General features: G+C 41.0%; 1 protein-coding gene and 1 pseudogene across 2 annotated transcripts in view; both read right to left on the reverse strand.

Moving 5' to 3' along the window:
• Window positions 1–4,486: 4,486 nt before the first annotated feature.
• The window catches only part of cep44 (centrosomal protein 44), a 58,668-nt gene continuing 35,370 nt past the window's right edge, over window positions 4,487–27,784 (reverse strand). For both annotated transcript variants that reach the window (XM_080189455.1, XM_080189456.1), the window contains exons 6-11: window positions 23,161–23,289; window positions 18,491–18,694; window positions 15,007–15,082; window positions 13,824–13,954; window positions 9,193–9,233; window positions 4,487–4,977 (exon numbers count right to left, since the gene is read on the reverse strand). In XM_080189455.1, the coding sequence (XP_080045581.1) occupies window positions 4,890–4,977; window positions 9,193–9,233; window positions 13,824–13,954; window positions 15,007–15,082; window positions 18,491–18,694; window positions 23,161–23,289 (669 nt within the window). In that variant the 3' untranslated portion in view covers window positions 4,487–4,889. The remainder of the gene's footprint in view (window positions 4,978–9,192; window positions 9,234–13,823; window positions 13,955–15,006; window positions 15,083–18,490; window positions 18,695–23,160; window positions 23,290–27,784) is intronic.
• LOC145343600 (U1 spliceosomal RNA) lies at window positions 25,799–25,934 on the reverse strand (annotated as a pseudogene).

The raw sequence follows: 27,784 nt of genomic DNA on the forward strand, positions 1-27,784 counted from the left end.
TGATTAATGAAGCTTCTTGATCCAGATTTTGGACAAACATCTATTAAGAAGGAACTTTAAACTAAATTTTGAGCTCCTGAAACAGGAAAAGAAATCTGCATGAAAATCTTTATTTTATATTGTTAAGTGTATTTTTTAAAACTGCTGTCATTATTTTTGCATCTCATTCACCAATTGGTTTGCTTTAGGTTGTGTTTAGTTCAAATGGGGGAAGTGCCAAATCTAGTTTTTACTGCATTAAGCGCTTAAGCTGTAACTTTTGCAAAATTCTAACAATTTTCGTCTTGGACCGATGCAAATAACGTTGCAGCACCAACAGAACTGACTATACAGCCCAGTAAATAGGGTTACAATTCTGTGTCTTTAAGAAATTTATTTGTTTCATGTGCGGGGAATGTTTTAAACTTCAGCTCCAATTATGGTGCTGCTTTGTCCACCCCAGGCAGCCCACCTGCCTAAAATGCAAAATAATAATTGTGCCTAGTTATTGGGGTGTTTGTTTTAATTTGAGTTAATGTAGTTTTACTTTTTTTTGGTTGTCCCTGGAGTTTCAGAGTAGATTTTAATTATGTTGATGGATAAGAGTGTGTCATGTGCCAATGGGAGGAGCTAGGTTTACAGAGGTGAAAAAAAACAAGTAGTTTCTGTTTGGATTTTCAAAGATCAGTAGCTTTCTCTTTCTCTCTCTGGAAGTTAAAGTATGGGATCCACTAGAAAATAGCTATCTCTCTCCAGAGGTGTCAAATGGTTTGAGGACTGGTAATCCATGAAAGCCCCTGTGTTTTTGCTAACTGATTCTGAAGAGGAGTTTCTGTCTATGGGGATATTGTTTAAATTGGAACTAATTGAGATAGTGTAGCAGTTAAGAATTGTATTGTGTCATGTGTCACGTTTAAGTATTTCAATTGGTAAAAGTTATGCTAGTTCTTTTTGTTAAAGTTAAATGTATTGTTAAATAAAGTTTGTTTTATTTTAAGCTTCCTAGTTGCACAAAAGAATCACCCCTGGGGTGAAACAGCTTATCCTCAAACTAATGTCAAAATCAAAAATAATTGGAGTCCAGGCTAACTTCATAATATATCCTAGAGTTTCTGATCTGGTCCCTAACAATAGACTCTGTTATTTAATATTTTTGTTTGCTGTTCTGGCATCAACTCCCCACTGATTTTACACTGGGCAAACGTAAATATGAACATGCAAAATCCAGCTCCGAACTACAGAGAATTAAATATTATGATATCCCACAGAACATTGCAATGGTGAGATTTATATTACTTGCACAGAAATACATGCGTTACAAGACAGAAACATCCCATTCACCTCATCCACTTTATACTGTACTCTCCTCCTCATAAGCAAACAGTTCTAATGCCATTTGACCTTTTAACCTTTCTTCATTCATCCACTTATCAAATATACTCATGAAACAACAGCAACATCTGTAAAGAAAGGAAATTGTTAACGTTTCAGGGATGTTGACATCGTTTCTGCCTCGGCCATTATCACTAGAAGTGAATTGCACAGCCTCATAACTCTGTGGACAAAATTAAATTTCCCAGGCTTGGGAAACAAAGGAAATCAAAATAGATTAATTGTATGGGATGAGAAAAGTCAGCTTCCAAACATTGGGATTAAGGATTTGCAGATAAAATTGTGACTTTTAAGGGGCATCTTGACAAATACATGAATAGTATGGAAATAGAGGAGTATGGTCCCCGGAAGAATTGGAGGTTTTAGTTCAGTCGGGCAGCATGGTCGGCGCAGGTTTGGAAGGCTGAAGGGCCTGTTCCTGTGCTGTAATTTTCTTTGTCCTTTATTAATTCAGCAGCGGATGTAGGTTTCCCAGCAGCAAGTGGCAAGAAGCTGTTTGTAATGTATGACTATATCATGCAAAAACACATGTTCAGATTCAATGGAATCTTTGCAATTAAGTTTACAGCAAACAAGAAATGTGTGACTTCAGATTCACAAGGGATAAATGCTGGCAAGCAGCAGGCGAGGTCGTCTTCCTGCTAAATTTGGACTGAGTAGAGCTGTTTTCCTTGCACGGGGAGCTCTGTTGGACGAGGGGAGAAGTGATTGAACTGCTGCCTTGGGGGTCAAGTGTTTGCTGTCCACGTGAGTTGAGGCATGACTAACCATGGCAGAGAGGTCTGGTCATTGCAGCCCCAAAAAGAGTCATATAACACACCATGATGCTTAACAGTGGTCAAACAGCCTGGCAACAAAATTAAGTACAGGTACGCCACGATGAACTGTCGTAGATCATGTCGCATGGCTTGAGGAAAGGCTGCGCCGATCCCTGCGGTTCACCAATGGACAAAGGTTTCCAGTCACAAAAACAACCTTCAACTATTACCCACTGCCTCCTGCCATGAAACCAACTGTGGATTCAATTTGCCAAATTGCCCTGGATCCCACAGCCTTTTACCTTCTTGATCAGGCTCCCATGCAGGACCTTCATACATTTCCTTCATGATTATTAGTTTCAACAATTTTCCTTTACGTTAACTCATCCTGGTAGGTTTTATTTCCTCCATCTCTCCCACCACATCTCCTCCCACCATAACCCTAACCGCCAGCTTCAATATCTTGTTACCGCTCTAATTATTCACTGAAAAGCACATTGGCATCCTTCCACAATTAAAACGCCAATTTGTCATCACCTTCTCTTCATAACATGAGTAAGACAGGCCCCGAATGGTCAATTTATTTTTATCAAAAATACACAACTATAGAATGGGTGGATGGGTTAAATGGGCTAAGGATGCCCTCCAGTCTGGAACTGTTTGCATATTAGTACACTCCCTGTTCAGAAGTGTAGCCTGTCCTAACAGAGTAGAGCCCTGTTATCTCATTCAGTTGATCCCTGCTTATGAAAGGTACATTGGCAACCCGCCAGTCATCTAACACAGCTGGTCCATCCAGATGTTTGCACGACTGTGGTCAGAACATCTGCTATTTCCCTTTCTGACTTCCACCTATTCACATTCATCAGGGCTGTTGTCTTTTCCACTATTTTACCAATTGTTTCAATACTTCTTACAATTATGCCACTTAAATATTTTATCTCCTTCCATTCTTTCCCATGTCAAACTCGTCTGTGAAAAGCGTGGCCAAGATCTTAATTAGTATATGTACCATTCTTTTATTAGCCATCAGTTTCATTTTTCATCTCTAACCAGTTTCTCTCACTTTTTAAAAAACTTTTAATGTTTAAGAAAATGTCTTTGTTATATTTCTATGGCTTTCTTTAAGCCTTCTCTAAGCATATCTAGTCTCTTTGTTGCTTCTCTCTATGCCTTGACCTTCCTTTTATATCAGGGCTTCATCCAATGATACCTTGCGTGCCTTCATCCTTGATATTTCCTTTTGAATTCCCTCCCTATACTTTTCCATCTCTTAAGAATATCCTTAAAATTCACCTCAACTAAGCTTTTGGTCACCCCTGTTCCTTTGGCCTGACATTCATTTTTGTTCAATTACACCTTATAACTTCTAATGCTTTTCTATGTTAAAGATGCTACACAAATTCATGTTTTTATTGCTCAGGGTCACCAATTCCTGTATCTTCCCCCACCCTTAAATCTCCTGCTTACCCCGCTTCAGAACTAAATCTATCATTGTCTCTGATCCAAAAAGCAGACCCAGACAGATCATAAAAAATCCTTTCCTTTATCACTTCCATTAACTAACTAATAATGTACTGGGGTAGAGGTAAAGTTATGGCCTTGTTGTTTCTGCATACATTTCCATTTTAAGTGTTTGCATAGACAATAAAAGTTAATATTACCAATGCAACTATTCATTTTTAAACTAGCAGCATATAATGTTTGAAATAATTAGCTGCTCCCTTTGAAAGCATTCAGAAACTATGAACATAAATTGCATTTACGTTTTGTCTTTCACACTATCAGGGCTTGCCAAAGCATTTCACTTTTGAGGTGTATTCACTGTAGTAATGCAGCCTGTTTGTGAAGCCAGCCATGAGGTAACCGGTTCAGTGCTGTTGGTTGAGGGATTAGCCAAAGCACCAGGTGAACCTGAAATAGTGCTGTGCGTTCCTCTACACCGCTCTGAAAGGACAAGTGGTGCCTGTCTTTCAACATCTTATGGAAAAAAATGGCACTTTCAACAACACTGCACCCCTTCAATAGTGCACAGAAAGTGCTACTACTGAGCAATGGCTGGAAGAAGTCAGTAAGAAAAAATATTATTTTGAGTTTATTAACAGTTGAGGTTAATGTTTTTGTTTGTTTACATCTTTGGAGGATGCAAGGAGATTAAAATGCTGTAAAATAAGGAATACAATCTGACCAAAAGTCAACCAAGCATTGTAAAGCAAATTTGAATGGGCAAACAAAAGGCTCCAATCATTTGTACAGGACATTACAGGTCACTTCACAGTTCATTTCTTCTGGTTATGTAATATCTCAACACTAGATGGTGCCAATTGAACACAATGCATAGTGCAAAAAGCACAATCTACAGAAACTGAAAGCTCACCTTTATTTATATCACATAACTTTGTACAGGTTAAATATAAAATCTCTTCACATACCTTGTTCTTACACAGAAAAATGTTACCGAAGCTTCTGACAGTTTGAAATTATCTTTGTACAGTAATATTACAAATACTTCACTCAGAAGAACTTCAGTGTTGATGAAGAAGTCAAACATTCAATTAAAAGAATGAAAAAATATACTTTCAATTTTATTACCACAAATACTATAATTTATAAATGAGTAAAATAAAGTGTTCAGCACTATTACTGATGAAAGCTCAAGGACTTGAATCCTGAATCTGTTTCTTTCTCTACAGGCGCTGCCTGGCTTTCTGAGTCTTTCCAGTTGTCACTTTATTTGAGAGTTCCAACATCTGCAATACTTTATTTTTGGGATAATGAAGAACCTGGCACATTACTACTGTCAGTGGAGCTTTCTGAACACTTTAGCAGTTCTGCAGTTTCTTCAATCCTGGGGGTGGGGGAAAGAAGAAGTCAGTTAATAAAATCTTCTATATCACACTTCTGATATTCTGTATTCTTCATGAATATGAAGTGAAATTAGCTTTTGGATCAAGATGCTGTGAGAACAAAACTATAAGAAGCTAACACAAAGTGACTGAATGAATGAAAAACTTGCATTTACATAGAGGCTGGAGTTTACCAGCCCGTCACGCCATTGGGATCCTCTGGTCCCACTGATGTGAATGGAGATTTCAATGACTTGCTGCAGGGGGAGCTCCAGCCAGAATATTTCAGGATGTCGTAAAGCATCTTTACAACCACGTACTTCTGAAATGTGGATAAATGTAGTCAGCATAACTAATGACCTACACACCCCGAACATACTCTGTTCCACCTAAATCATGTACCAACTGACTCAAAAATGGCTTCTTCCCTACTGCCGCCAGGCTCTTGAATGGACCAACCTCATATTATGTTGATCTTTCTCTACACCCTAGCTATGACTGTAATACTACATTCTGCACTCTCTCCTTTCCTTCTGTATGAATGATATGGTTTGTCTGTATATCGCGTAAGAAACAAAACTTTTCACTGCATACTAATACATGTGACAATAATAAATCAAATCAAATATTGGCTGCGATTTTCCAGCTGCATCATGCCCAGCCTAGAACGCATTAGAGCAGAGTGAGGCTGGGTCGGGGGGTGCGGGGGGGGGGGGGGGGGGGGGTGGAATTGCATGTCAAACTCATTAATGAGATTGAAATCAAGTCAATCTCATGCTAATCAGCCTTGCATCCTTTCTGAGCCAGATCTGGATTGCACCAGCAGAAAGGGACTGGCAAACTGTCTGGCACCAGAAGCCAAATATGACTTTGGGCTCTCAAGCAATTTTGCCAGGCTGGCACGATCTGCGCCAGGCACAACATGGCCAGAAAATCACTGCCAACTCCTCTGTTCTTCTTTGCAATAAAGAACATAAGAAATAGGAGCAGGAGTAGGCCATCTAGCCCTTCGAGCCTGCCCCGCCATTCAATAAGATCATGGCTGATCTGAAGTGGATCAGTTCCACTTTCCCACTTTCTCCTTATAACCCTTAATTCCCTTATCTATCAGAAACCTATCTACCCGTGACTTAAATATATTCAGTGAGGTAGCCTCCACCACTTCAACGGGCAGAGAATTCCAGACATTCACCGCCTTTTGAGTGAAGAAGTTCCTCCTCAACTCCGATCTAAACTGCCCCCTCCCTTATTTTGAGGCTGTGCCCTCTAGTCCTGCTATCCTTTCTAAGCGGGAAGAATCTCTCTACCTCTACCTATCTATCCCCTTCATTATCTTATATGTCTCTATAAGATCCCCCCTCAGCCTTCTAAACTCCAACAAGTACAGCCAGGGGATCTTTTAAGTTCACCTGAGGGGACATAACATTTAGTTTAACATCTTGTCCAAGAGGTGGCACTTCTGATAGTGTAGCACTGAGGGAATACTGCACTGTATACAGCCTAAACTTCTATTCTCTAGTCCTGGAATAAGACTTGAACTCATAACCTAATGACTCAGGAGGTGACAGTGCTGACAGCTGACACTAATTTGTAACCATTTTTTGAACAAGTAGCTCTGAGATCAGTGCGAATCAAATCCAGCAGTTATAGAACACAATTTTATCTTGAAGATTCCATAGTGTATATCATTCAAACGTTATTACAAAAGAGTTTTGTAAAGCAGCAGATTCTTCTCCACGGTGTCATTAAAGGTACAACATTCGGGCAGCTGCATTATCTCAGATTATTAATCTTTTTCCCCTCAGGAATTACAATAAACTCAAGCTATGAACTGATCAGTAATTACGCTAGTCTATTACCCAAGCTTTTTTTTAAACCCCCCTGAGAATCAGATGTGTTTGAAATCCAGGAGGATTAAGAAAAGGTGAATGGTGCAACAACTCTTGCTGTATCACTTAATTTCTTCCACAGTGTGGTGCTATGAGGACATGCAACTGTAACAAACAGCACAGGGTTAGCAGTTACTGTTGCTGAGTAAAATCAGTATGAAGTCTCATAATGCCAGGTTAAAGTCCAACAGGTTTATTTGGTAGCAAAAACCGCTAGCTTTCAGAGTGCTTGCTGCTCCTTCATCGAGTGAGTGGGATTTCAGTTCACAGAGCATAAAAGACACAAACTCAATTTACAAAATAATGGTTGGAATGGGAGTCTTTACAGGTAATCAAGTCTTAAAGGTACAGACAGACAATGTGAGTGGAGAGACAGTTAAGCACAGGTTAAAGAGATGTGTATTGTCTCCAGCCAGGACAGTTAGTGAGATTTTGCAAGCGCAGGCAAGCTGTGGGGGTTACAGGTAGTGTGACATGAACCCAAGATCCAGGTTGAGGCTGTCCTCATGTGTGTGGAACTTGGCTATCAGTATCTGCTCAGTGACTGCGTTGTTGTGTGTCGTGAAGGCCGCCTTGAAGAACGCTTACTTGAAGATCAAAGGCCGAATGTCCATGACCACTGAAGTGTTCCCCAAAAGGAAGAGAACACTCTTACCTGGTGATTGTCGAGTGGATTGTCGAGTAAAGTGACATTTCAGTATAGAAATCTGTCCTATCTGGTGGTTAGCAACAAATATTATAAAAATATGACCAATATTTTCTCCAGGTTTCAACCTAATTTCAGTTACTCTGAAAATGAAGATTAGGAGGGAAGATGTACACATTTTTGGCTATACCTTTGTGGCATGTCTGGAACATTTTACTTATTGTGTGGCACAGATTTCTACAGCAAAATATAATTTTAATTGACACTCATATGATATGATCAACTACCTCTAGATGTTCCCCTACCCTTGGATCACTCAGGGAGACCTGATAGAAGTTTACAAAATAATGAGAGGCATAGACTGAGTGGATAGTCAGAAGCTTTTTCTCAGGGTCGAAGTGTCAATTACAAGGAGGCACAGCTTCAAAGTGAGAGGGGGAAAGTTTAAGGGAGGTGCGCAGGGGAAGTTTTTCTCTGCAGAAAGTGGTGGGTGCGTAGAACGTGCTGTCAGAGGAGGTAGTGGAAGCAGGCACATAGCAACATTTAAGAGGTATCGGGATCAAAACATGAGTAGGGAGGGAATAGAGGTATACGGACTGAGTAAGGGCAGAAAGTTTTTTTTAAGTTTAGTTAGGGCATCATGATCGGCACAGGCTTGGAGGGCCGAAGGACCTGCTCCTGTGCTGAAATTTTTTTTGTTCATATGATGGTAGTCACAGTGGGACTTAACTGGCATCAATCTGACCTAAGCAAGTTATCAGTCAAAACACCATCCATTCAAAAGGCATGAGAAATTTGTAGAATAAAAGCAAAAACTTCAATGATATAGACCTACATAGGAGGACTTCAGATCTGTGGTAACACAGTACTGATTAAAAATAAAACTGTAGTTGTTTTTGACAAGATAAAGAGAGCATCTGCTGTTGATAGGAAAAACTAAGAATACATGAGGTGCTCAAGCATCTCCTGAGAAAAACTGCAGTCAGGGGCAAGAACACAAGTCATTTTCCCTGGTAGCATGACAGGAACCCTCAGTATTATATGATGGTTAGATCAATGATGAAGAATTTGATTTAAACAGGGTACACTTTTTGACAGAAAAGCAAAAGAAAGGAAGGAAGGAGAAAAAGGAATTAATGAAGCAAAAATAAATATGTTGCATTTATATAGTCTGACCTCAGAAATTTCCAAAGTGCTTTACAGCTAATTAAGATTTTTTGAAGTGTAGTCACTATCGTAATATGAGGAAAGAATCCCGACAGTGCAGAAGGAGGCACTCACCACAATCCCACCCATGCCCTATTCCCGTAACCCCACATACTTAACTTGCTAATTCCCTTGATACTGGGGTCAATTTATCATGGCCAATCCACCTAACCCACACATCTTTGGACAGTGGGAGGAAACCGGAGCACCCACAGGAGACCCATGCAGACACGGGGAGAATGTGCAAACTCCACACAGACAGTGATCCATGGCCGGAATTGAACCTGGGTCCCTGGCGCTGTGAGGCAGCAATGCTAACCACTGTGCCACCATGCTGCCCTGAAAGTATAGAGATTAAGAATAATGCTGTCATATCTGCAGGTTTCCTTAAAATCTAATTGTGAACAAATTTATGATAGTGTCAATGTGGACTGCAGCAGCTCTCATTATTTCAGTGACAAAAGGAAAGTACTTACATTTTGCTTATCCTTTCCACCTTATGTTTCATTGTTGCTGTCTGTAAAATACAAGATATGTCCTCAAACAGTGAAGCATAAAAATTACTCACAAACACAGCCTGCTCCATCAAGAAAATACTGTTAATTTTTAAAATTAAATTAGCTTTATCTATCATGTTCAACATTGTGTAAAACTAGACATAGGGGAAAATGGGAGTTGTGCAAGAATCTCAAGTGTTATGTGTCAGGAGAGCGTCTGTATTGCTCAATTTCTAATTATATGGTAGTGTAATACACAGACTTAACAATAGGACACCACCATTCCACCAACCCCTAATCTTCCTCTGTTATCAGATCTGAATGTGTCTTCACATGTTCAACTCAAATCTCTTTGAAGATGGATAGAGAAATACTTGGCGAGACAAGGTAATTGAGTAGTTTTACTTCAGTGATAGAAAATAAAAGTAGACTAAGTAACAAAGCAAATTCAACTTACCTTAAAATCACTTCTCTTCTAAAAAATATGGGAAAATAATAAGCTATGCGTCTTATCCTTTCCAATGGGCTAACTTTTGTGATTACCTTTCTTTCAGACAACTTTAACTGCTTTTTCAGTTATCAACCTTTATCTTACTGTCTCTTTAAAATCTGACTGCCCCCAAGTTTCCATTCCTTTACTGATAACTCTGACACCAAAAAAACAGGGAGTAACCGTGATTCTTTTTTAATGGAGGAATTTACAGTACGCCTTGCAACCAAATTCACTCCTGCCTCTCCCGGGACTGCATTCTCTACAGGCAGCTCCTGCCATTCCCAAGTGAATGAAATTTTCCATATCACTGGAGGGGTATGTATTAGTTGATGATCTGTGCTGAATATCACTGGTCATCTTGTATAACGAGCTTTATTGTGTCTGTTTGAAACAAATTGAATTATAACAAAGTAATCAAAGAGACTAAATGCTGAGACAGCATTTACACCACTGGCCATGTCTTCCCAAGTGTTGAAAGACAGCCCTCCATATACCCACTTCACATGGGAGTTTCTCCATTTCTGCATTAACACAGAATGAGAGCTCTTTAATTGAGTGTTCCAATTGTTTAAAAAAAGGTAGGAGATTGTTTGATGCATTGTAGATTTTTTTCAGTCCCAGTCCTGCTCCATTTTGAAGTTCTAGCTCTCAGAGGCAGCTTGCTAGGTACACAGATGCTTGCACAACTAATTAGCGACAGAAGTGGCAGTACAAGCTGAAACACTCAGGTGGATGCACAATTATACATTTCCCAATTTGAGATGTCACAGCATGGAAAATATCTGAAAGTACTTTTTTGACAACTATTCACTAAAGTTAGAGCACCCGCAACTGAAGGCAATGGCATGGGTAGAGAATTTGTTTGAAAGTAAAGACAGAGAATAGGGATAATTAGTGTGTGCTCTAATTGGCAGGCTATGATTAATGTTGTCCCCTCAGGATCTGTACTGGAGCCCCAGCCTTTCACAGTATTTTTAAATGTCTAATGAAGCATTAGAGATCAAGATTTGCCAAATGATACCAAGTTCTGTGGCAGAATAAACAGTGCAGATAGAAGCAGATGCAGAAAGTTGCAAAGGGACATTGATAGGTACTGAATGTGCAAAACAATACCAGATGGAGTTCAATGCAGAGAAGTGTGAGGTCATCAACTTTGGACACAAAATAGATCAGCTTCTTTTCTAAGTGGTGAGAAACCAGAAAGGCGAAGGGACAAAGATTTAGAGGATCAAGTGTAGAAATCACTAAAAGCTAATGGCTAGATACAAGAAAACAGAAGACTAATGAAAACAGATATGCTGCTTGAAGAGAGGCATAACACATTGCAGGAGACACTATTTCCATATTTTTTCATGCATATTGCAAACAGTTTTCTTTAAACTGAGATCGGACCAGATCAGAGAAAGCTCTTTCAAAAGAGAGCCTGTGAGCTGATTTGAGTAGCATCTTGGGTATATAGAGAATACTTTCTCAATGGACTTTTTCAGTGAGTAAAGATGTTATTAATATCAAGTATATAACCTTTCTTTCTCTCTTTGTTAGACAAAAACTGCTGCAAACTGATGAACTGTGCCTCAGGAGATAGGCCATTTTGGCTTGAAAGAGATGCCTGGAGTTAACACACAAATCAAGATTGAGCACACAATAAAAAGCAAGACCTAAAATACCGTTCAATAAAGGATGTCTATTTTTGTTGACATATCTATTAATAAAGTCTACTAGAAGAATCACTATGGGTGGGGGAGTGAGGGTTCGAAAAAGGGAAGAAGGCAGCATTACAGCCTCCAACAATTAAACATCAACCAATAAAGACACACTATGAAAATGACAATTACAGCTAAGCATTCTGCAGTACTAATTCACACTGGCATATCCACACAAAAGAAGTTTATTATTGAAATCTAATGTTACTTTATTTGAAATAATGGATAAGATTTGAATATGCAGATCTGCACTCAGTAAATTAGGTTGTTCTAACGTATAACGCAAAGAGACTGAATCATAAAGTACTTTGGCAGGAAGAGTAGAAAAGAGGTGTACTATTTAAATACTTAAATGGAGAGACAGGTACAGCGGTACAGAAGAATCTAGGTGACCTCATACATACAAGCATACAGTTAAGGAACAGGAATAGACTATCTGGCCCTTGAGCTGGCTCCAAGATTATGAATCATAAAAATTTGGTATGCAGGTACAGCAAGTGATTAGAATGGCAAATGGAATATTGGCATTTACTGCAAGGGAAATGGAATATTTGGCGGGGATGTTTAGCTGCAACTGCACAGGGCCTTTGTGAGATTATATTTGGAGCATTATGCACAGTTTTAGTCTCCTTATTACACAAAATGTATAATTGCATTAGAAACGTTTCAGGGAAAGTTCACTCGACACACTCTTGGGATGCGGGATTTATTCGATGAAGAAAGGTTGAAGAGGTTGGGCCTATGCCCACTGAGGTTTAGAAAAATGAGAGGTGATTTTATTGAAACGTAAAAGATCCTGAGGGGATTCGATAGGATAAATATTGAGAGGATGTTTCCACTTGCGGGACAGATCAGACTACAGGACACAGTTTGAGAGTAACAGATAAGATAGGATTGGCATGGTGGCACAGTGGTGAGCACTGCTGCCTCACAGTGCCAGGGACTCCGATTCAATTCCGGCTTTGCGTGACTGTGTGGAGTCTGCACATTCTCCCAGTATCTGCATGGGTTTCCTCTGGGTGCTCCGGTTTCCTCGCATAGTCTAAAGATGTGCAGATTAAGTTTATTGACCATGCTAAACTGCCAGTTAGTGTAGTGTCCCAGGATGTGTGAGTTTGAGGATTTAGTGGGGTACAGACATGGGGTGACAGTGACAGGGCCTGGGTAGGATGCTCTGTTGGAAAGTAAATGCAAAGTCAATGGGCCGAATGGCCTCCTTCTGCACTGTAGGGATTCTATGAGGAGAACCTTTTTTTCAAACTGAACTTATTCAAGGCAATTAGGCAGATGCTTGCTGGAGAAGATAGTCAAGGGTTCTGGGGGGCAGATGGGAAAATGGAGTTGAGCCCACAACCAGATCAGCCATGATCTTATCGAATGGCGGATTAGGAATGAATGGCCCATCCCTAAGTCACGTGTTCCTAATCTCCCATTTTCCTCCCTTTCCTCCTTTGATGCCATCCTCCATGCCAATTCTCTCAACATCTTAATTCCCTTAAACCTCCCTGCAATCCTTTTGCTTTCTCACCCTTTTCCATCTCTCCTTCTTCATGCTGGCCACTTTCAAAGGACAAAGAAAATTACAGCACAGAAACAGGCCCTTTGGCCCTCCAAGCCTGCACCGACCATGCTGCCTGGCTTAACTAAAATTCCCTACCCTTCCGGGGACCATATCCCTCTATTCCCATCCTATTCATTTATTTGTCAAGACGCCCCTTAAAAGTCACAACCATATCCACTTCCACTACCTTCCCTGGCAACGAGTTCCAGGCATCCACTACTCTGTGTGTAAAAAAATCTGCCTTGTCCATCTCCTTTAAACCTTGTCCCTCACACCTTAAACCTGTGCCCCCTAGTAATTGACTCTTTCACTTTGGGAAAAAGCTTCTGACTATCCATTCCTCTTATAATCTTGTAGACTTTCCTTCCCTTTTCTTCTCATCATCCCTTGTTCTCTCATCCCATCCAAAATCAACTCCCCTGATTTCCCATCCATTTTCCCTGTCAGTTTTCCCTTTCCATCTGTCTTCTCTTTGCTCCACCATCTTAATTCAATTAGCTCTATGCCCTTTAGCCCTGTCTGACCAAAAGGTGTCCTTGGTCTTGACTATCTGTGCACGATGTCAGAAAAAAATCATATTTTATTTTTATTTATATCTGTGTCAAGCCAAGATATTACAATCCAGTGATTTCTTTTCCTCTTTGTTTGAAAGACAAGGCTGAATGAATCAAGTCAGAAAACTGTATTCAGAATTTTTATCAACTGTTTCACCTTGAACATTCAGTTCTAACTTCTGCATTTGAGTGCAGATTGCACTTGTGACACAAATGTCCTGAATAAAAATGCATTTAATATTAGCATGCCCTCCTGACAATATAAAGATTTGAAGGAAACCTTTGCCAAGTTTGCTTACCTTTGTGACTTCTGTCAGGTATAATGAATTGATGTTTGCTGCTTTGGGCGATTCGTCTGCTGATAGCAGTGAGTTGTATCCAGATGACTGATGGCTAAGACTCTCTGGCGTCTCAAATCTCATCTCTTTATCTGCAAAGAAATATTCATCTTTGGTCAACCTCTGTCTTTCAGCAGGCCTATGCAGGGTCAGACACCAGACATTGTGATTTACAGTGCAAAAAAAAAGTAGGGCAGGCATTGTTTAGAGCTCCAGATGCTGCTGGTTCAGCTCCAATACGGGGTCATTTCTGTCTCTTGCCAATATTTAGAGTGCAAAGTTGGTTGACACCTCCTGCAGAACATTGCAAAATTGGATTACCTCCAGAATTCCAATGTTATCGTAATTTGACACTTCACAGAAATATGAATATCAAAGATAAGTAGGTGGAGTACAAGCAAACCACAAGTTCTACAACTGTGCTGTATAGCAGGAACACGACCCATAATTGCACATATATCTTTTGGTGTAAACCACAAGTCTATCTGTATGTTGATGCTGAGCATGTTTAAGATAAAGCCCTAAGATCCTAAAATTATTTGTTACTAGCAATTTATATCTTTCCTTTGCCATCAGATTCAATACAAAATTGTACAATGTTTAATGAACCAAAATAACCCTGAATTTACCTATGACGAAACATTATGAATTATAAGGACTATCCTTTTTTTGTGAGCAAGTGGTTAAATGTATCACAGTGTACTGCATAATCTATAAAGTATTTGTGTATCTCAATCTATTGAAGTGACAGTGCAGAGAAATAGCTCTTCTCCTTAGTTATAATTAGCTTGGAGACAGGGAAGAGAAGAGGAAAACTAACCAGGATTCCTTGATTTCTCCATGATGGAAATGTTTTTGCAGTGAACTTTGGGTAATTAGACTTAAGTATTATACTTCTGTTCCTCTCTCCACCTTCTCAGCTTTTTAATACTTCCCATTTGTCAACCACTATTTTTAATGAAAGAATACAGACAGGAAATCTAAGCTCAGATGTTAACCAATGTTATGCAGCTTGGTTTCTGGGAGTCCATATTCGTCACTCAGTTGCTTGTACTGCACTCTCTAACCACCATGATACAAGACAAATTCTACATGTGCTGTGTATGTAAATCAAATTCTATACTCCAAAATATAATGAGTTTACCTGAAGAATTGTGGCCTGTCATTTGGCCCAAGGTATGTTCTTCATTCCCGCTGATAGAATCAGAAGATATATCATTCTAGAAAGTTAAAAAAAAGGATATTTAATGACTTGAAAACCATTATGGGCAAACACAAAAATATTTTTCTCTTTTCAGTTGTCATTCTCCAGCTTAGTAGCAATTTTAGTAACAAAGACATGTCAGAGGGCATGGGATCCAAGGGGCTTTGGCCTTGTGGATCCAGCTTTGTGGCTTGCCTGTAGAAGGCAGAGAGTGGTTGTGGATGGGTCTTTTTCTGCATGGAGGTCAGTCACCAGTGGAGTGCCCCAGGGATCTGTTCTAGGACCCTTGCTGTTTGTCATTTTCATAAATGACCTAGATGAGGAAGTGGAGGGATGGGTTAGTAAGTTCGCCAATGACACGAAGGTCGGTGGTGTTGTGGATGGTCTGGAAGGATGTCAGAAGTTGCAGCAGGACATAAATAGGATGCAGGACTGGGCGGAGAAGTGGCAGATGGACTTCAACGCGGATAAATGTGTAGTCGTCCATTTTGGCAGGACCAATGGGATGAACGAGTACACTATCAAGGGCAGGAGTCTTAGCAGTGTTGAAGAGCAGAAGGATCTTGGGGTCCGGGTCCACAGGACTCTTAAATCGGCCTCGCAGGTGGAGGATGTGGTCAAGACGGCGTATGGTGTACTGGCCTTCATTAATCGAGGGATTGAGTTTAGGAATCGGGAGGTAATGCTGCAACTTTATAAGACCCTTGTCAGGCCTCACTTGGAGTACTGTGCGCAGTTCTGGTCACCTCACTATAGGAAGGATGTAGAAGCTATTGAAAGGGTACAGAGGAGATTTACAAGGATGTTGCCTGGATTGGGAGGCATGCCTTATGAAGATAGGTTGAGGGAGCTGGGACTCTTCTCCCTGGAGAGACGAAGGTTGAGAAGCTACCTGATAGAGGTTTATAAAATGTTGAGAGGAATAGATAGGGTGGATTCTCAGAGGCTATTTCCCCGGGTTGAAATGGTCGCTACGAGAGGACACAGATTTAAGGTGCGGGGAGGCAAGTACAGAAGTGATGTTGGGGTAAGTTTTTCACTCAGAGGGTGGTGAGTGAATGGAATCGGCTGCCGTCAGTGGTGGTGGAGGCGAACTCGCTGGGGTCTTTTAAAAGACTTCTGGATGAGTATATGGGATTTAATGGGATTGGGGGTTATAGATAGGTCCATGGATTGGTAGGTATTGATGTGATCGGCGCAACTCGTGGACCGAAGGGCCTGTTTGTGCTGTAGTGTTCTATGTTCTAGACTCCTATTTATTGATACCAGCTCAGCCTTCAATACTATTATTCCTACGAAACTCATCTCCAAATTCCGTGGCCTGGGCCTCGGCACCTCCTCCCTCTGTGACTGGATCCTGAACTTCCTAACTCACAGACCACAATCAGTAAGGACAGGCAACAACATCTCCTTCACGATCATCCTCAACACTGGTGCCCCAAAAGGCTGTGTTCTCAGCCCCCTACTATACTCCTTGTATACCTATGACATTGCGGCCAAATTCCCTTCCAACTTGATTTTGAAGTTTGCTGATGACACCATCATAGTGGGCCGGATCTCAAACAATGACAAGACAGATCACAGGGATGAAATAGAGAATCTGGTGAACTGGTGCGATGACAATAACCTCTCCCTTAATGTCAACAAAACAAAGGAGATTGTCATCGACTTCAGGAAGCATTGGGGAGAATGTGTCCCTGTCTACATCATCAGGGACGAAGTAGTAAGGGTCGAGAACTTCAGGTTTTAATAGTCCAGATCACCAACAACTTGTCCTGGTCCCCCCATGCTGACACTATAGTTAAGAGTGCCCACCAATGCTTCTACTTTCTGAGAAGACTAAGGAAATTTGGCATGTCAGCTAAGACTCTCTCCAACTTTTACAGATGCACCGTAGGAAGCATTCTTTCTGGTTGTATCACAGCTTGGTATGCCTCCTGCTCTGTCCAAGACCACAAAGAACTACAAAAGGTCATGGATGTAGCCCAATCCATCATGCAAACCAGCCTCCGATCCATTGACTCTGTCTATACTTCCCGCTCCCTCGGCAAAGCAGCCAGCATAATTAAGGACACCATGTACCCCGGACATTCTCTCTTCCACCTTCCATCAGGAAAAAGACACAAAAGTCTGAGGTCATGTACCGACTCAAAAACAGCTTTTTCTCTGGTGCCATCAGACTCTTGAATGGCCCTATCTTGCACTAAGTTGTTCTTTCTCTACACTCTGGCTATGACTGTAACACTACATTCTGCACTCTCTTGTTTCCATGAACGGTATGCTCTGTCTATAGAGCACGCAAGAAACAATACTTCTCACTGTATACTAATGCATGTGACAATAGTGAATCAAATTTTACTCATGGAAAACTAATTTAAATTTATGAAATTATTCATGCGAGTACAATGCTATATTGTATGATTTTTGTGAAAATTGCTTTAGAATTGATTTTATTTTAAATATGCAGTATATAAAAAGTTACAAAGAGCACAAATCAATGTTTTCAATTGGTTTTTTAACTTTACCATTTTTCTTTTACTTTATATATTTTTAAAGAAACTTTAAGGCCAGAGTAATTATGAAATTAGTCCAGTGTTAAGAATCTAGTTACAACTATTTGACTGCGGTTAGGGTGAATGAAACAGGGGAACTGGAGAGACTTCACCTGTTCAACTGCGCACACACACTCTGAGGAAGTGCACAGCCTCTGGGAAAGTGCAGAATCACTGACAGCAAGTTCTGGATCTCCCATTTAATCTGTGCATGTGTGCACTCCAGCAGCTGCATTCAGTTTCAGAAGAGTTATGATGGCAAATGCTACACAAAATCTGGGTCGTCATTTAGTCTGGAATGCATTAAATCATTAAACATTGGTTGAAAAACTGCAGTAAAATGGTTCACACATAGGGTGGCGTTCTCTTAATAGTACTTAATTCTTCTATTGAATCATATAGTATGTTTGATGTCAATGTTGTCTACAGGCGGCTCATTTAAAGAAAACTGAAGTTCCTTGTTCTGTTACTAGGAAAAGCAAAGAAATTTGAAACAATATATAAGAAAATGCAATAGAAATATTTGAAGACACAACATTTCTTATGGAAAATGAAGTTTGGCAAGGTCATTAAGAAGAGCACTTGTTGTGGCTTAATAGGCTTACATGGGGAGAAGAGAAGCCAAGAAAGGACCTTCCAGATTCGATTTCTGGTCCTGGTTGAGCTAGCTGATGTCCCCTTGCATCAGTGCCCAAGGGCTTGGCAAGGCAGGGCACAGGGTGGGCATCACTAGAAATTCTGGTCACTAGCCATTGAGCCTTGTTAGAAGTGTTCACACTGTGTCAGAAGAGAATCAGGCTTGATTGTGATGAAGCTTGTAATTGAATTGGCCAGCAAACTAAATTACATCTAAAAATAAAATTCTGGCTTACCTTTCTGGAATGCAGCAACAGCTGAGTTTCTAGTAGAACAACACGGCTCAGCAGATTATTCCAGTCCTTCTCATCTATAATCACTTTTCCAGCTGTCGCACATTCTAAAGCCTGGAGTTTACTCTGCACCACATCCAGTACCTGGAGCTTCTCCTGACATTCGGCAACCTGATGCTTTAGCATTTCGATCTCTCGTGCCTGTGACTGCCAAGCAAGAAACAATGTGTTCAGCTTTAAAAATATAACAGATATCGATAACTGATATGACGGTTGTTATGGTTGTTTTAAAAAGGCATCACCACAACTTCACCAAGCCCCTTTCACAATAAAGCTTTAAGCTTTTAAATACAATTTGGACCATATTGATGGATTCCATACGCACCAGAAAAAAAATCATCCTCTATTTCATCACTGCTTCAGCTCAGATAGCTGCTACAATGATAGTACATGTCTAAGAAATATTAAGGTTAACATGCCACTAATGCTGCCATTATAACTGCTTGAAGTTATGTACAGCACCTTGAATGTACAAAAACATCCCATGCTGTATCAGAAGAAAAGAAAAATCAACGCTGAGCCGAAGAATGAGATACAAGAAAAATGTCAAAAAGAGTACAGAACTCAAATGCTTTTTAGATCCTGCACTCCCACGATACCGCGACGCCTTTAAGTTCCAGAAATCTATTTCCTTCTTAACTTGGCCTCTATAGCCTTCTGTTATAGGGAAATCCATAAGCTCGCCACCCTCTGAGTGAAAAAGTTTCTTCTCACCTCAGTACTATAAATACCTACCCCATAGCCTGAGACTGTGACCCTTGTTCCGGAACCCCCAATCAGGGGAAACATAAATAACAAAGAAAATTACAGCACAGGAACAGTCCCTTTGGCCATCCAAGCATGCACCGAACATCATCGCTGCATCCTGTCGGTCTAGCCCTGTCAGAATTTTATCGATTTCAAAGAGATGTCCTTCTAAACTCCAGTGAACACAGTCCCAGTCGACCCAATCTCTCCTCATAAGACAATTCCAGGAATCAGTCTGGTGAACCTTCACTGCACTTCCTCTATGATAACTATACCCTTTCTTAGGTAAGAAGACCAAAGGTGCACTCAATACTCCCAGCGTGGTCTCACTCAGGCCCTGTACAACTGTAGTAAGACATCCTTGCTCCTGTCTGTTACGACCCCCATATTTCCATCTTTTCAGATTTTAAACACATCCTGTCATCTTACATAGAATCTCTGTAGTACAAAAGGAGGCCATTCGGCCCATTGGGTTTGCACCGACCACAATCCCACCCAGGCCCTATTCACGTAACACCACATATTTATCCTACTAATCCCCCTGACATTAGGATCAATTTAGCATGGCCAATCCATCTAATCCGCACATCTTTGGACTGTGGGAGGAAACCAGAGGACCTAGAGGTAACCCATGCAGACACAGGGAAAATGTGCAAACTCCACACAGACAGTGACCCAAGGCCAGAATTGAACCCAGGTCTCTGGTGCTGTGAGGCAGAAATGCTGGAGCACAAGCTCCAGTCTTTCTTAATTTTTTTACACTTATAGTTCTTCAGACCAGGTAGCAGCCTCATGATGTCCTCTCTTTTGCCCCAACATCCTTCTTATAGTGAGCTTACAAGTTAATAGACTTGTCAAAACAAATACAAAATAAGCAGTGATTGTTAGCGGAGCAGTGGAGCAAGAGGTTTGGTTCCAGGTCTGCTGCATGGAAAGATTAAAAAGATGGAACAGTTAGGGTTGTTAACAAGATGAATCAATAGATGTTTGAATGAGTTCACAAGGAATGAGGGAAGACACTCAGAGGCTAGCTATAGGCATAATCACAGGACATTCAAGCTTGAGACAACATAAGGAAGAGTTGAAAGGCAGAAAAGTAATGATGGATTTGGCAGGATAAAGCACCCAAGATGGGACAAATAATTGATGGCATGGCCGAGATCCAGGAACAGAGGGAGAAAAAATAGATGGACTGGGAAGAGAATAACAACAAGAAAACAGAAGGCTTCGAGCCATATCAGCCAAAAATATGCATATCAATAGTCCTCAAGTAAATTTGTGTTATCTTGGTATGTCAGAAATTATGCAAGATACATCACAGTTGTAAGCGGAGTACATTGAGGAAACATGAAATAATCCAAAATTAAAGTCTTAGACCTTGAGCTGAGATTAAGTCAATTCACAAACAATGTGGAGTCAGGTAGGAGTGTCTAGGGTCCAATGCTGAAGACTGGAGTCAACTGCGGACACAATGTGGTTTCAAAAGATGTTCAAGGGGTGAAATATCAGCAAAGGTACTGGGAAGAGCTTTCCAGTGGAATCAGAGACAAGTTTGGTTCAAAATGAGGATGAATGAACAGGAGCTAATTTTAACAAATTTAATTGTTTGGGTTTAGAATGTTGAGTTATCCACACTGACATTGTTGAAGCATTTTCAGTTTTCACTGATTTTGGTTTTCTAATTAGTTTTAATGCCCTTTGACCTAACAGAAAGACTTGTCAATTCATCTGACCTGTTCAAATCTCACTCACTTCAGTAGATCCCTTTCAATGAGACAGAAACATAGCATGTGGTGACGGCAAAATGACTGTTGACGTTGAATGAGATTCCTCCAAATTCTTAGCTAGAAATTATAACATATTCCCTTAGGATTTTTTAAAACTAAAAATCTTACAGTGCTGATAAGATGAAAATCAAAGACGACTCAGCATTCAATAATGGAACTTCAACATCAATGTTAAACTTCAGAACGTGGAAAACTCCTTCCTGGGGATTCCTAAAGCAATTAATCCACTTAGACTTTTTCAAGGTAGAAGCCTTGACATTATGACACTCTACTCTGATCTACACTGCTGTCAGCTGGAAGTTGGGCATACACATCAATACACTGTCTGCTTTCTAGATTTTCCAGCCATTAAAGTCATGTAATCAAAAACAAAGGGCAGAATTTTCCAAAAATGGATTGGCATCCTGACAACAATCAGAAAAATTAGTTGGTTACATAACTAGCTGGTGGGATTTCCCCATTAACTTTAGAACATAGAAACATAGACAATAGGGGCAGGAGGAGGCCATTTGGCCCTTTGAGCCTGCTCCGCCCTCCATTCCTTACGATCATGGCTGATTGTCCAAGTCAATAGCTTAATCCTATAGGAATAGCCTAATCCTACAGAAATTAGGATTTTATGTGCAGCAGCTCATGAATAAACTGCCGCCTGGGTTGTTGCCCTATTCTGGGCGGTGGACTGCTCCCTGGAACTGCAGGTTGTTGGATCAGGAGCCTCAGCAGCCCCACTAGGAATGTTGACCATTTCTGAGGCACAGACCCTGCAGCTTACCCCAGAGAAGGTCAAAAGAAGTTTTTTAAAAATTTTCAGAATTAGGCTAATGAAGGGGAAACCCCCCTGTGGAAATCACTGGAACCACAAGGGCTGCATTCTCCGCCCACTGTTTCTTCTGACTAAAAATTACTTCCCCTGATTGCTGAAGGGAAGCCACCTATATTCAGCTAGTCAGTTTGGTGTGGCGGGTGGTGGTATCCTTCGGTTGTTGACAAAATGCCAATGGCCTGGTAAAATATTCCCTAGTAAAGTATTTGGATATTTGTATTTGCCAGCTGGAAGCCAGTCACGCTGTCAGCAAGATTCCCTGGAACATGGTCAGAGAGTTCTTACGACACTGGTCGCCGTACTTACGCAAGGATATTTTGGCCTTGGAGGGAGTGCAGAGGAGGTCAACTAGGCTGATACCGGAGTTGAGGGGGTTGAGCTTTGAGGAGAGGCTGAATAAACTAGGCTTGTACTCGTTAGAGTTTAGAAGAATGAGGGGAGATCTCATTGAGACGTATAAGATGATGAATGGGATGGATAGGATAGAGGTGGAGAGGCTCTTCCCGCTCATAAAGGACAGTAGGACTAGAGGGCACAGCCTCAAGATAAAGGGGGGGCAGTTTAGAATGGAGTTGAGGAGGAACTTCTTCACTCAAAGGGTGGTGAATCTCTGGAATTCTCTGCCCGTTGAGATGGTGGAGACTGCCTCGCTAAATATTTTTAAGACGCGGGTTGATGGGTTTTTGACAAGCGAGGGGATTAAGGGTTATGGGGAGAGGGCGGGAATGTGGAACTGAGACACGACAGATCAGCCATGATCTTATTGAATGGTGGGGCAGGCTCGAAGGGCTGGATGGTCTACTCCTGCTCCTATTTCTTATGTTCTTATGTTCTCCCTCCATTTTTGTTGCCTCCTTCTCTCGTGATCCCACTTGTGTAGGCTGTTAAAATGCTGAATAAAGTCCAGTTTCATTGTGCTGTAATCATTAACACAATACTCTCAAATTAAGATACTGAGGATATTGTCTCAGCATTACTGAAAACAATTTCCAAAACTATTTACAAGCATAGAGAACAATGATCGAGAAGTTATTGTGATCCTGCGTAACGTGTGCATCACATTTCCATCTTAAATAATTTATTTCTGGTAATTTTCCTCAGTCATGCCTTCCTCCCACAAGCTATGGGATCTTTAAATCCAGGTTTGACACAACTTAACTCTGACGAACTGGTCTTATTTTCCATTAGTTTCCTTCTAACTGTTGCATCAGATTTGTCCTTTGTCCTTCATTTATGTTCAATAGAACAATACTTACTTCATGTGAAGTGGGTTGTTCTGAATATTCTCTAACAGGCTCATCTTCAACATCATTTTCAAGGCTGGGTGAAATGTGAATTGTTTTCATGTCATCACTGGAAAAATGACGCTCTACCAAAGGTTTTATCTAAAAAGAAAGAGAAGTTTATCCTTCATGTTCTTTGCAACACATGCTGGCGCATGCACGCTCACACACTCTGGTGCTACTTCTATAGGGCTGATCTACTGTTAGGTACTCCCAGCACAAACTGACACTTGCAGAGAGTGCTTGTTGAAAAATCACAGGCCTGCAGTGCCTGATTTATTTGTTCACTAATTTAAATGGATGGAAAATCAGGCACTCGAGCCCACAATTTCCTGGACTACTCACTTTCCAAGCAGCATTCTGAACGGGGAACAACAACACATTAAATCTACCTAATGCCTTCAGCAACATGTAATTTAAATACCAATTTAAGTATTTCAAATTCAGTAGTTTTCTACAGAATTAGGTTTACCTTTTTTATAATTTGGAAGAGAAACCATTATGTTAGAAGCATCTGACATCTATAGTTAGAGAATACCAGTTCAGTGACATAGCAATTTTGGAAGAAAACGCCATAGAGAGCAGGATGTAAGTACTGTAGAATTTCAGAATACATAAATGAAATTATCTATCATTCAGCATGTGTCCATCATATATCTTTCAAATGGGACTTTAACCCAGAGCTTGAGGTTCAATTTACAGCTGCCTTTTAGAAAAATCCTCTCTCTCATGGGTCCTCCCATAAGAAAATATGAAATAGGGGCAGGGACAGGCCAATCGGACACTTGAGCCTGCTCCACTATTCAATAAAATCGTGACTAATCTGCCAGCCTCCCATAGTCCAAGTCCCTCTCTAGCACACGATTCTTTTCTTATGAAGCCAAACTTGTTCTCCACCTGAATGTGCACTGACTTGAGTCCAACTACTTCCTCATGCAGTTTGGATTTTTTCATCTACCCAATCATAAACAGATCCCAACAATAGTACTACCAAATCTTTAACTCAGAATACAATCTCATTAACAAAATCAATTGCAACAGGTTTCTGTTGAAACACATCGCACCCCACCCCTGGAGAAGGTGCAGCTGGCAGTCCAGTGCAGTACTGAGGGAGTGCGTTCAGCGGTTCCATCTTTTGGATGCGATATTAAACTGATGTCCAATCTGCTCTCTCAGGTGGACATAAAAGGTCTCATTGCACTACTTCAAGAGCAGGGGAGTTATTCCCAGTTTCCTGATGATCGATAGAGAATTCTCAGTCCCGTTCTCATTCTCTATTCCTGTGGCCTCGCAAGTTTATTTCCCTCAAGTGCCTACCATATTTCCTTTCAAGCTCATTGTCTCTACATCCACCACCCTTAGAACAAAGGCAGCAAGTTCTAGGTCATTACCAACCACTGTATTAAAAAGTTCTTCCTGCATCTCCCATCCAAAACCTTAAATCTGTGACTTCCAAGCTCCAGTATAATCAAATTATTTCTGTCTGTTATTCAAACCTCCATCAAATGTCCCTCAATCTCCTTTGCTCCAAGGAGAACAACTCCCAGCTTCTTTGATTTAAATTTGAATCTAAAATTTCTCTTTCCTGGAATAATCCTGGTAAATCTCCTCTGCATCCTCTCAAAGATCCTCGCATCTTTCTAAAGTGTGGTGTCCTGAACTAGACACAATAACCCAAGTTCTAGCCTTTCCAGCGTTTTATGAAGGTTCAGCATACCTCCCCACTTTGAACCCAATACCTCCATTTAAGAAGCCCTTAATGCTTTGCAAACCATATTCTCAATGTGTCCTGCCATCTTCAAAGATTGATGCATATGCACCACCCAGGTCCCTCTGTTCCTGCACACCTTTTAGACTTATGCCATTAATTCCCTATCCATTCTGCTAAAATGCATCATTTCAAACTTGCTCTATATTAATTTCTATCTGCCCATTCTGTAAACCCATATAAAGCAGATTATCTGGTTATTATCATTGTTCTTTTTGGGAGTTTCATGCGCACAAATTGGCTGCCTTGTTTCAGTCATTTCCAGCACAGCTATGCTTGAAAAGCACTTAATTGGCTGTAAAATGCTTTGGAATGTCCTGGAGTAGTGAAGTGTAAATCTTTATATTAAATTCACTACATGTGGCATGTGTTCATTAAAAACTTGGGAGGGGAATCTTGTTTTTAACCAGTGCCACCTGTAGATGGTGCTGTGCTACAACTTTTCAATGTTGTATTTGCCTATCACAGATTTATGCCATCTGCTGTTGTATTTCATAGTGTGTGGAAATGCCGGCGTTGGACTGGAGTAAACATAGTAAGATGTCTCACAACACCAGGTTAAAGTCCAACAGGTTTATTTGATAGTAAACGCCACAGGCTTTCGGAACGCTATTCCTTCATCAAGTGAGTGGGGAGTTCTGATCAGAAACAGGGCATATAAACTAAACTGTGTGTGCCTTAATATTCCCTTTCTGATCAGAACTCTCCACTCACCTGATGAAGGAACAGTGTTCCGAAAGCTTGTGGTGTTTACTATCAAATAAACCTGTTGGACTTTAACCTGGTGTTGTGAGACTTCTTATTGTATTTCACAGCAGCAGCTATTTAGGATTTAAGTTTTGAGGTCCACAAATTTTGCAGTTGAGTATTTCGCATTTGGAAACATTGCATACGTCGGCATACCTGAAGTGCAATGGGCTAGCTTCGTCCTGGGCAAACCACCTGCTTAATCATTGTTTCACCCCTGCCAGGTAAGTATCCCAAACATAGAAGTTAATCACATTGTGCACATTTTCTTGACTAAGATTACAATTGGACAGGCAGTGGGCTCACTACTGATACAGAATGTCACTCTGTCATAGTTGAGCACAAGAACAGGCTACAGGAATAATGTAGACCAGGATTTTCAGCTCCTGTTCACATTGGACGAGTTCGGCAATGGGGACAGAAATATTGTGAGAAATGCAAAGTTGCATTTAACACCAGCATAAATGCACGATGTGAATGTCCCCTCCCCACTGAACATATACCTGGAGTTCCGGAATGAACTGGTTTGGTTTGCTTGCTTTGTGCTGGGGCAGCTTTGAAAAAGGGCACCCCAATTCTCAAAGCTGCTGGCGAGGTGGGCAAATCAAAGACTGCCCCACCAACAAATAGTCATGGGACATACGACTTGAACTTTTAGTTCCAAAATGTTGCAAAAAGAGCAGAGCCAGCAGCCTTTGCCATTGACAGTTTCAATGCTGCTTTTCCCACCTGACATCAGCCTTTGCTAATACCAAGGAAAATCACAGCCATACTGCTCCTGTTAATGCTGTGCTCAAGCCAAGGTGACATAAGTCTATGGTAGCACCATGATCTGAGTACAGATACACACACATATTTTATATAGCATTGATTAAAATTTGCCTCTCTTCTATTAATAAAAAATCATAGGTTTCTTGAGACTTTTATCTCTTCATTCCAATCTAAGAGTCGAGAAATTTAAGATTTTCCGAATTTATTTTACAATTAAAAATATTCAAAAATAATTTCTTGCTGCATGCTACAAATGATTATGGAATGGTAGTGAGTAGACTAGCTGATGGGGGATGAGTCCATAGATAACCTCACGATGCTCCACTTCTCCAGCTTCCACCCTAAACACGTTAAAGAAGCCACCCCCTACAGGCAAGCCCTCCGTGTACACAGGATCTGCTCAGATGAGGAGGATTGCGACAGATACCTCCAGATGCTGAAAGATGCCCTCATAAGAACAGGATACGGCGCTCAACTCATTGATTGACAGTTCTGATGCGCCACAGTGAAAAACCGCACCGACCTCCTCAGAAGACAAACACGGGACACAGTGGACAGAGTACCGTTCGTCGTCCAGTACTTCCCCAGAGCGGAGAAGCTAAGACATCTTCTCCAGAGTCTTCAACATAACATTGATGAAGACAAACATCTCGCCAGGGCCATCCCCAAACCCCCACTTCTTGCCTTCAAACAACCGCACAACCTCAAACAGACCATTGTGCGCAGCAAACTACCCAGCCTTCAGGAGAACAGTGACCATAACACCACACAACCCTGCCGCAGCAACCTCTGCAAGACATGCCAGATCATCGACATAGATGACATCATCTCACGTGAGAACACCATCCACCAAGTACACGGCACATACTCCTGCAACTCGGCCAACGTTGTCTACCTAATACGCTGCAGGAAAGGATGTCCCAAAGCATGGTACACTGGGGAGACCATGCAGACGCTATGACAACAGATGAATGAACATCGCTTGACAATCACCAGGCAAGACTGTTCCCTTCCTGTTGGCGAACACTTCAGCGGTCAGGGCATTCGGCCTCCGATCTTTGGATAAGCGTTCTCCAAGGCAGCCTTCACGACACACAACAGTGAAGAGTCGCTGAGCAGAGACTAATTGCCAAGTTCTGCATGCATGAGGACGTCGCCTCAACAGGGATCTTGGGTTCATGTCGCACTATCTGTAACCCCCATGATTTGTCTGAACTTGTGAAATCTCACTTACTGTCCTGTCTGGAGACAATACACATCTCTTCAGCCTCTGTCTGATTCTATCTCCACTCACACTGTCTGCATCTCTAA

The sequence above is a fragment of the Carcharhinus amblyrhynchos genome, chromosome 5, assembly GCF_965287045.1.
Source record: "Carcharhinus amblyrhynchos chromosome 5, sCarAmb.v2.hapA, whole genome shotgun sequence".
Lineage (NCBI taxonomy): Eukaryota > Metazoa > Chordata > Chondrichthyes > Carcharhiniformes > Carcharhinidae > Carcharhinus > Carcharhinus amblyrhynchos.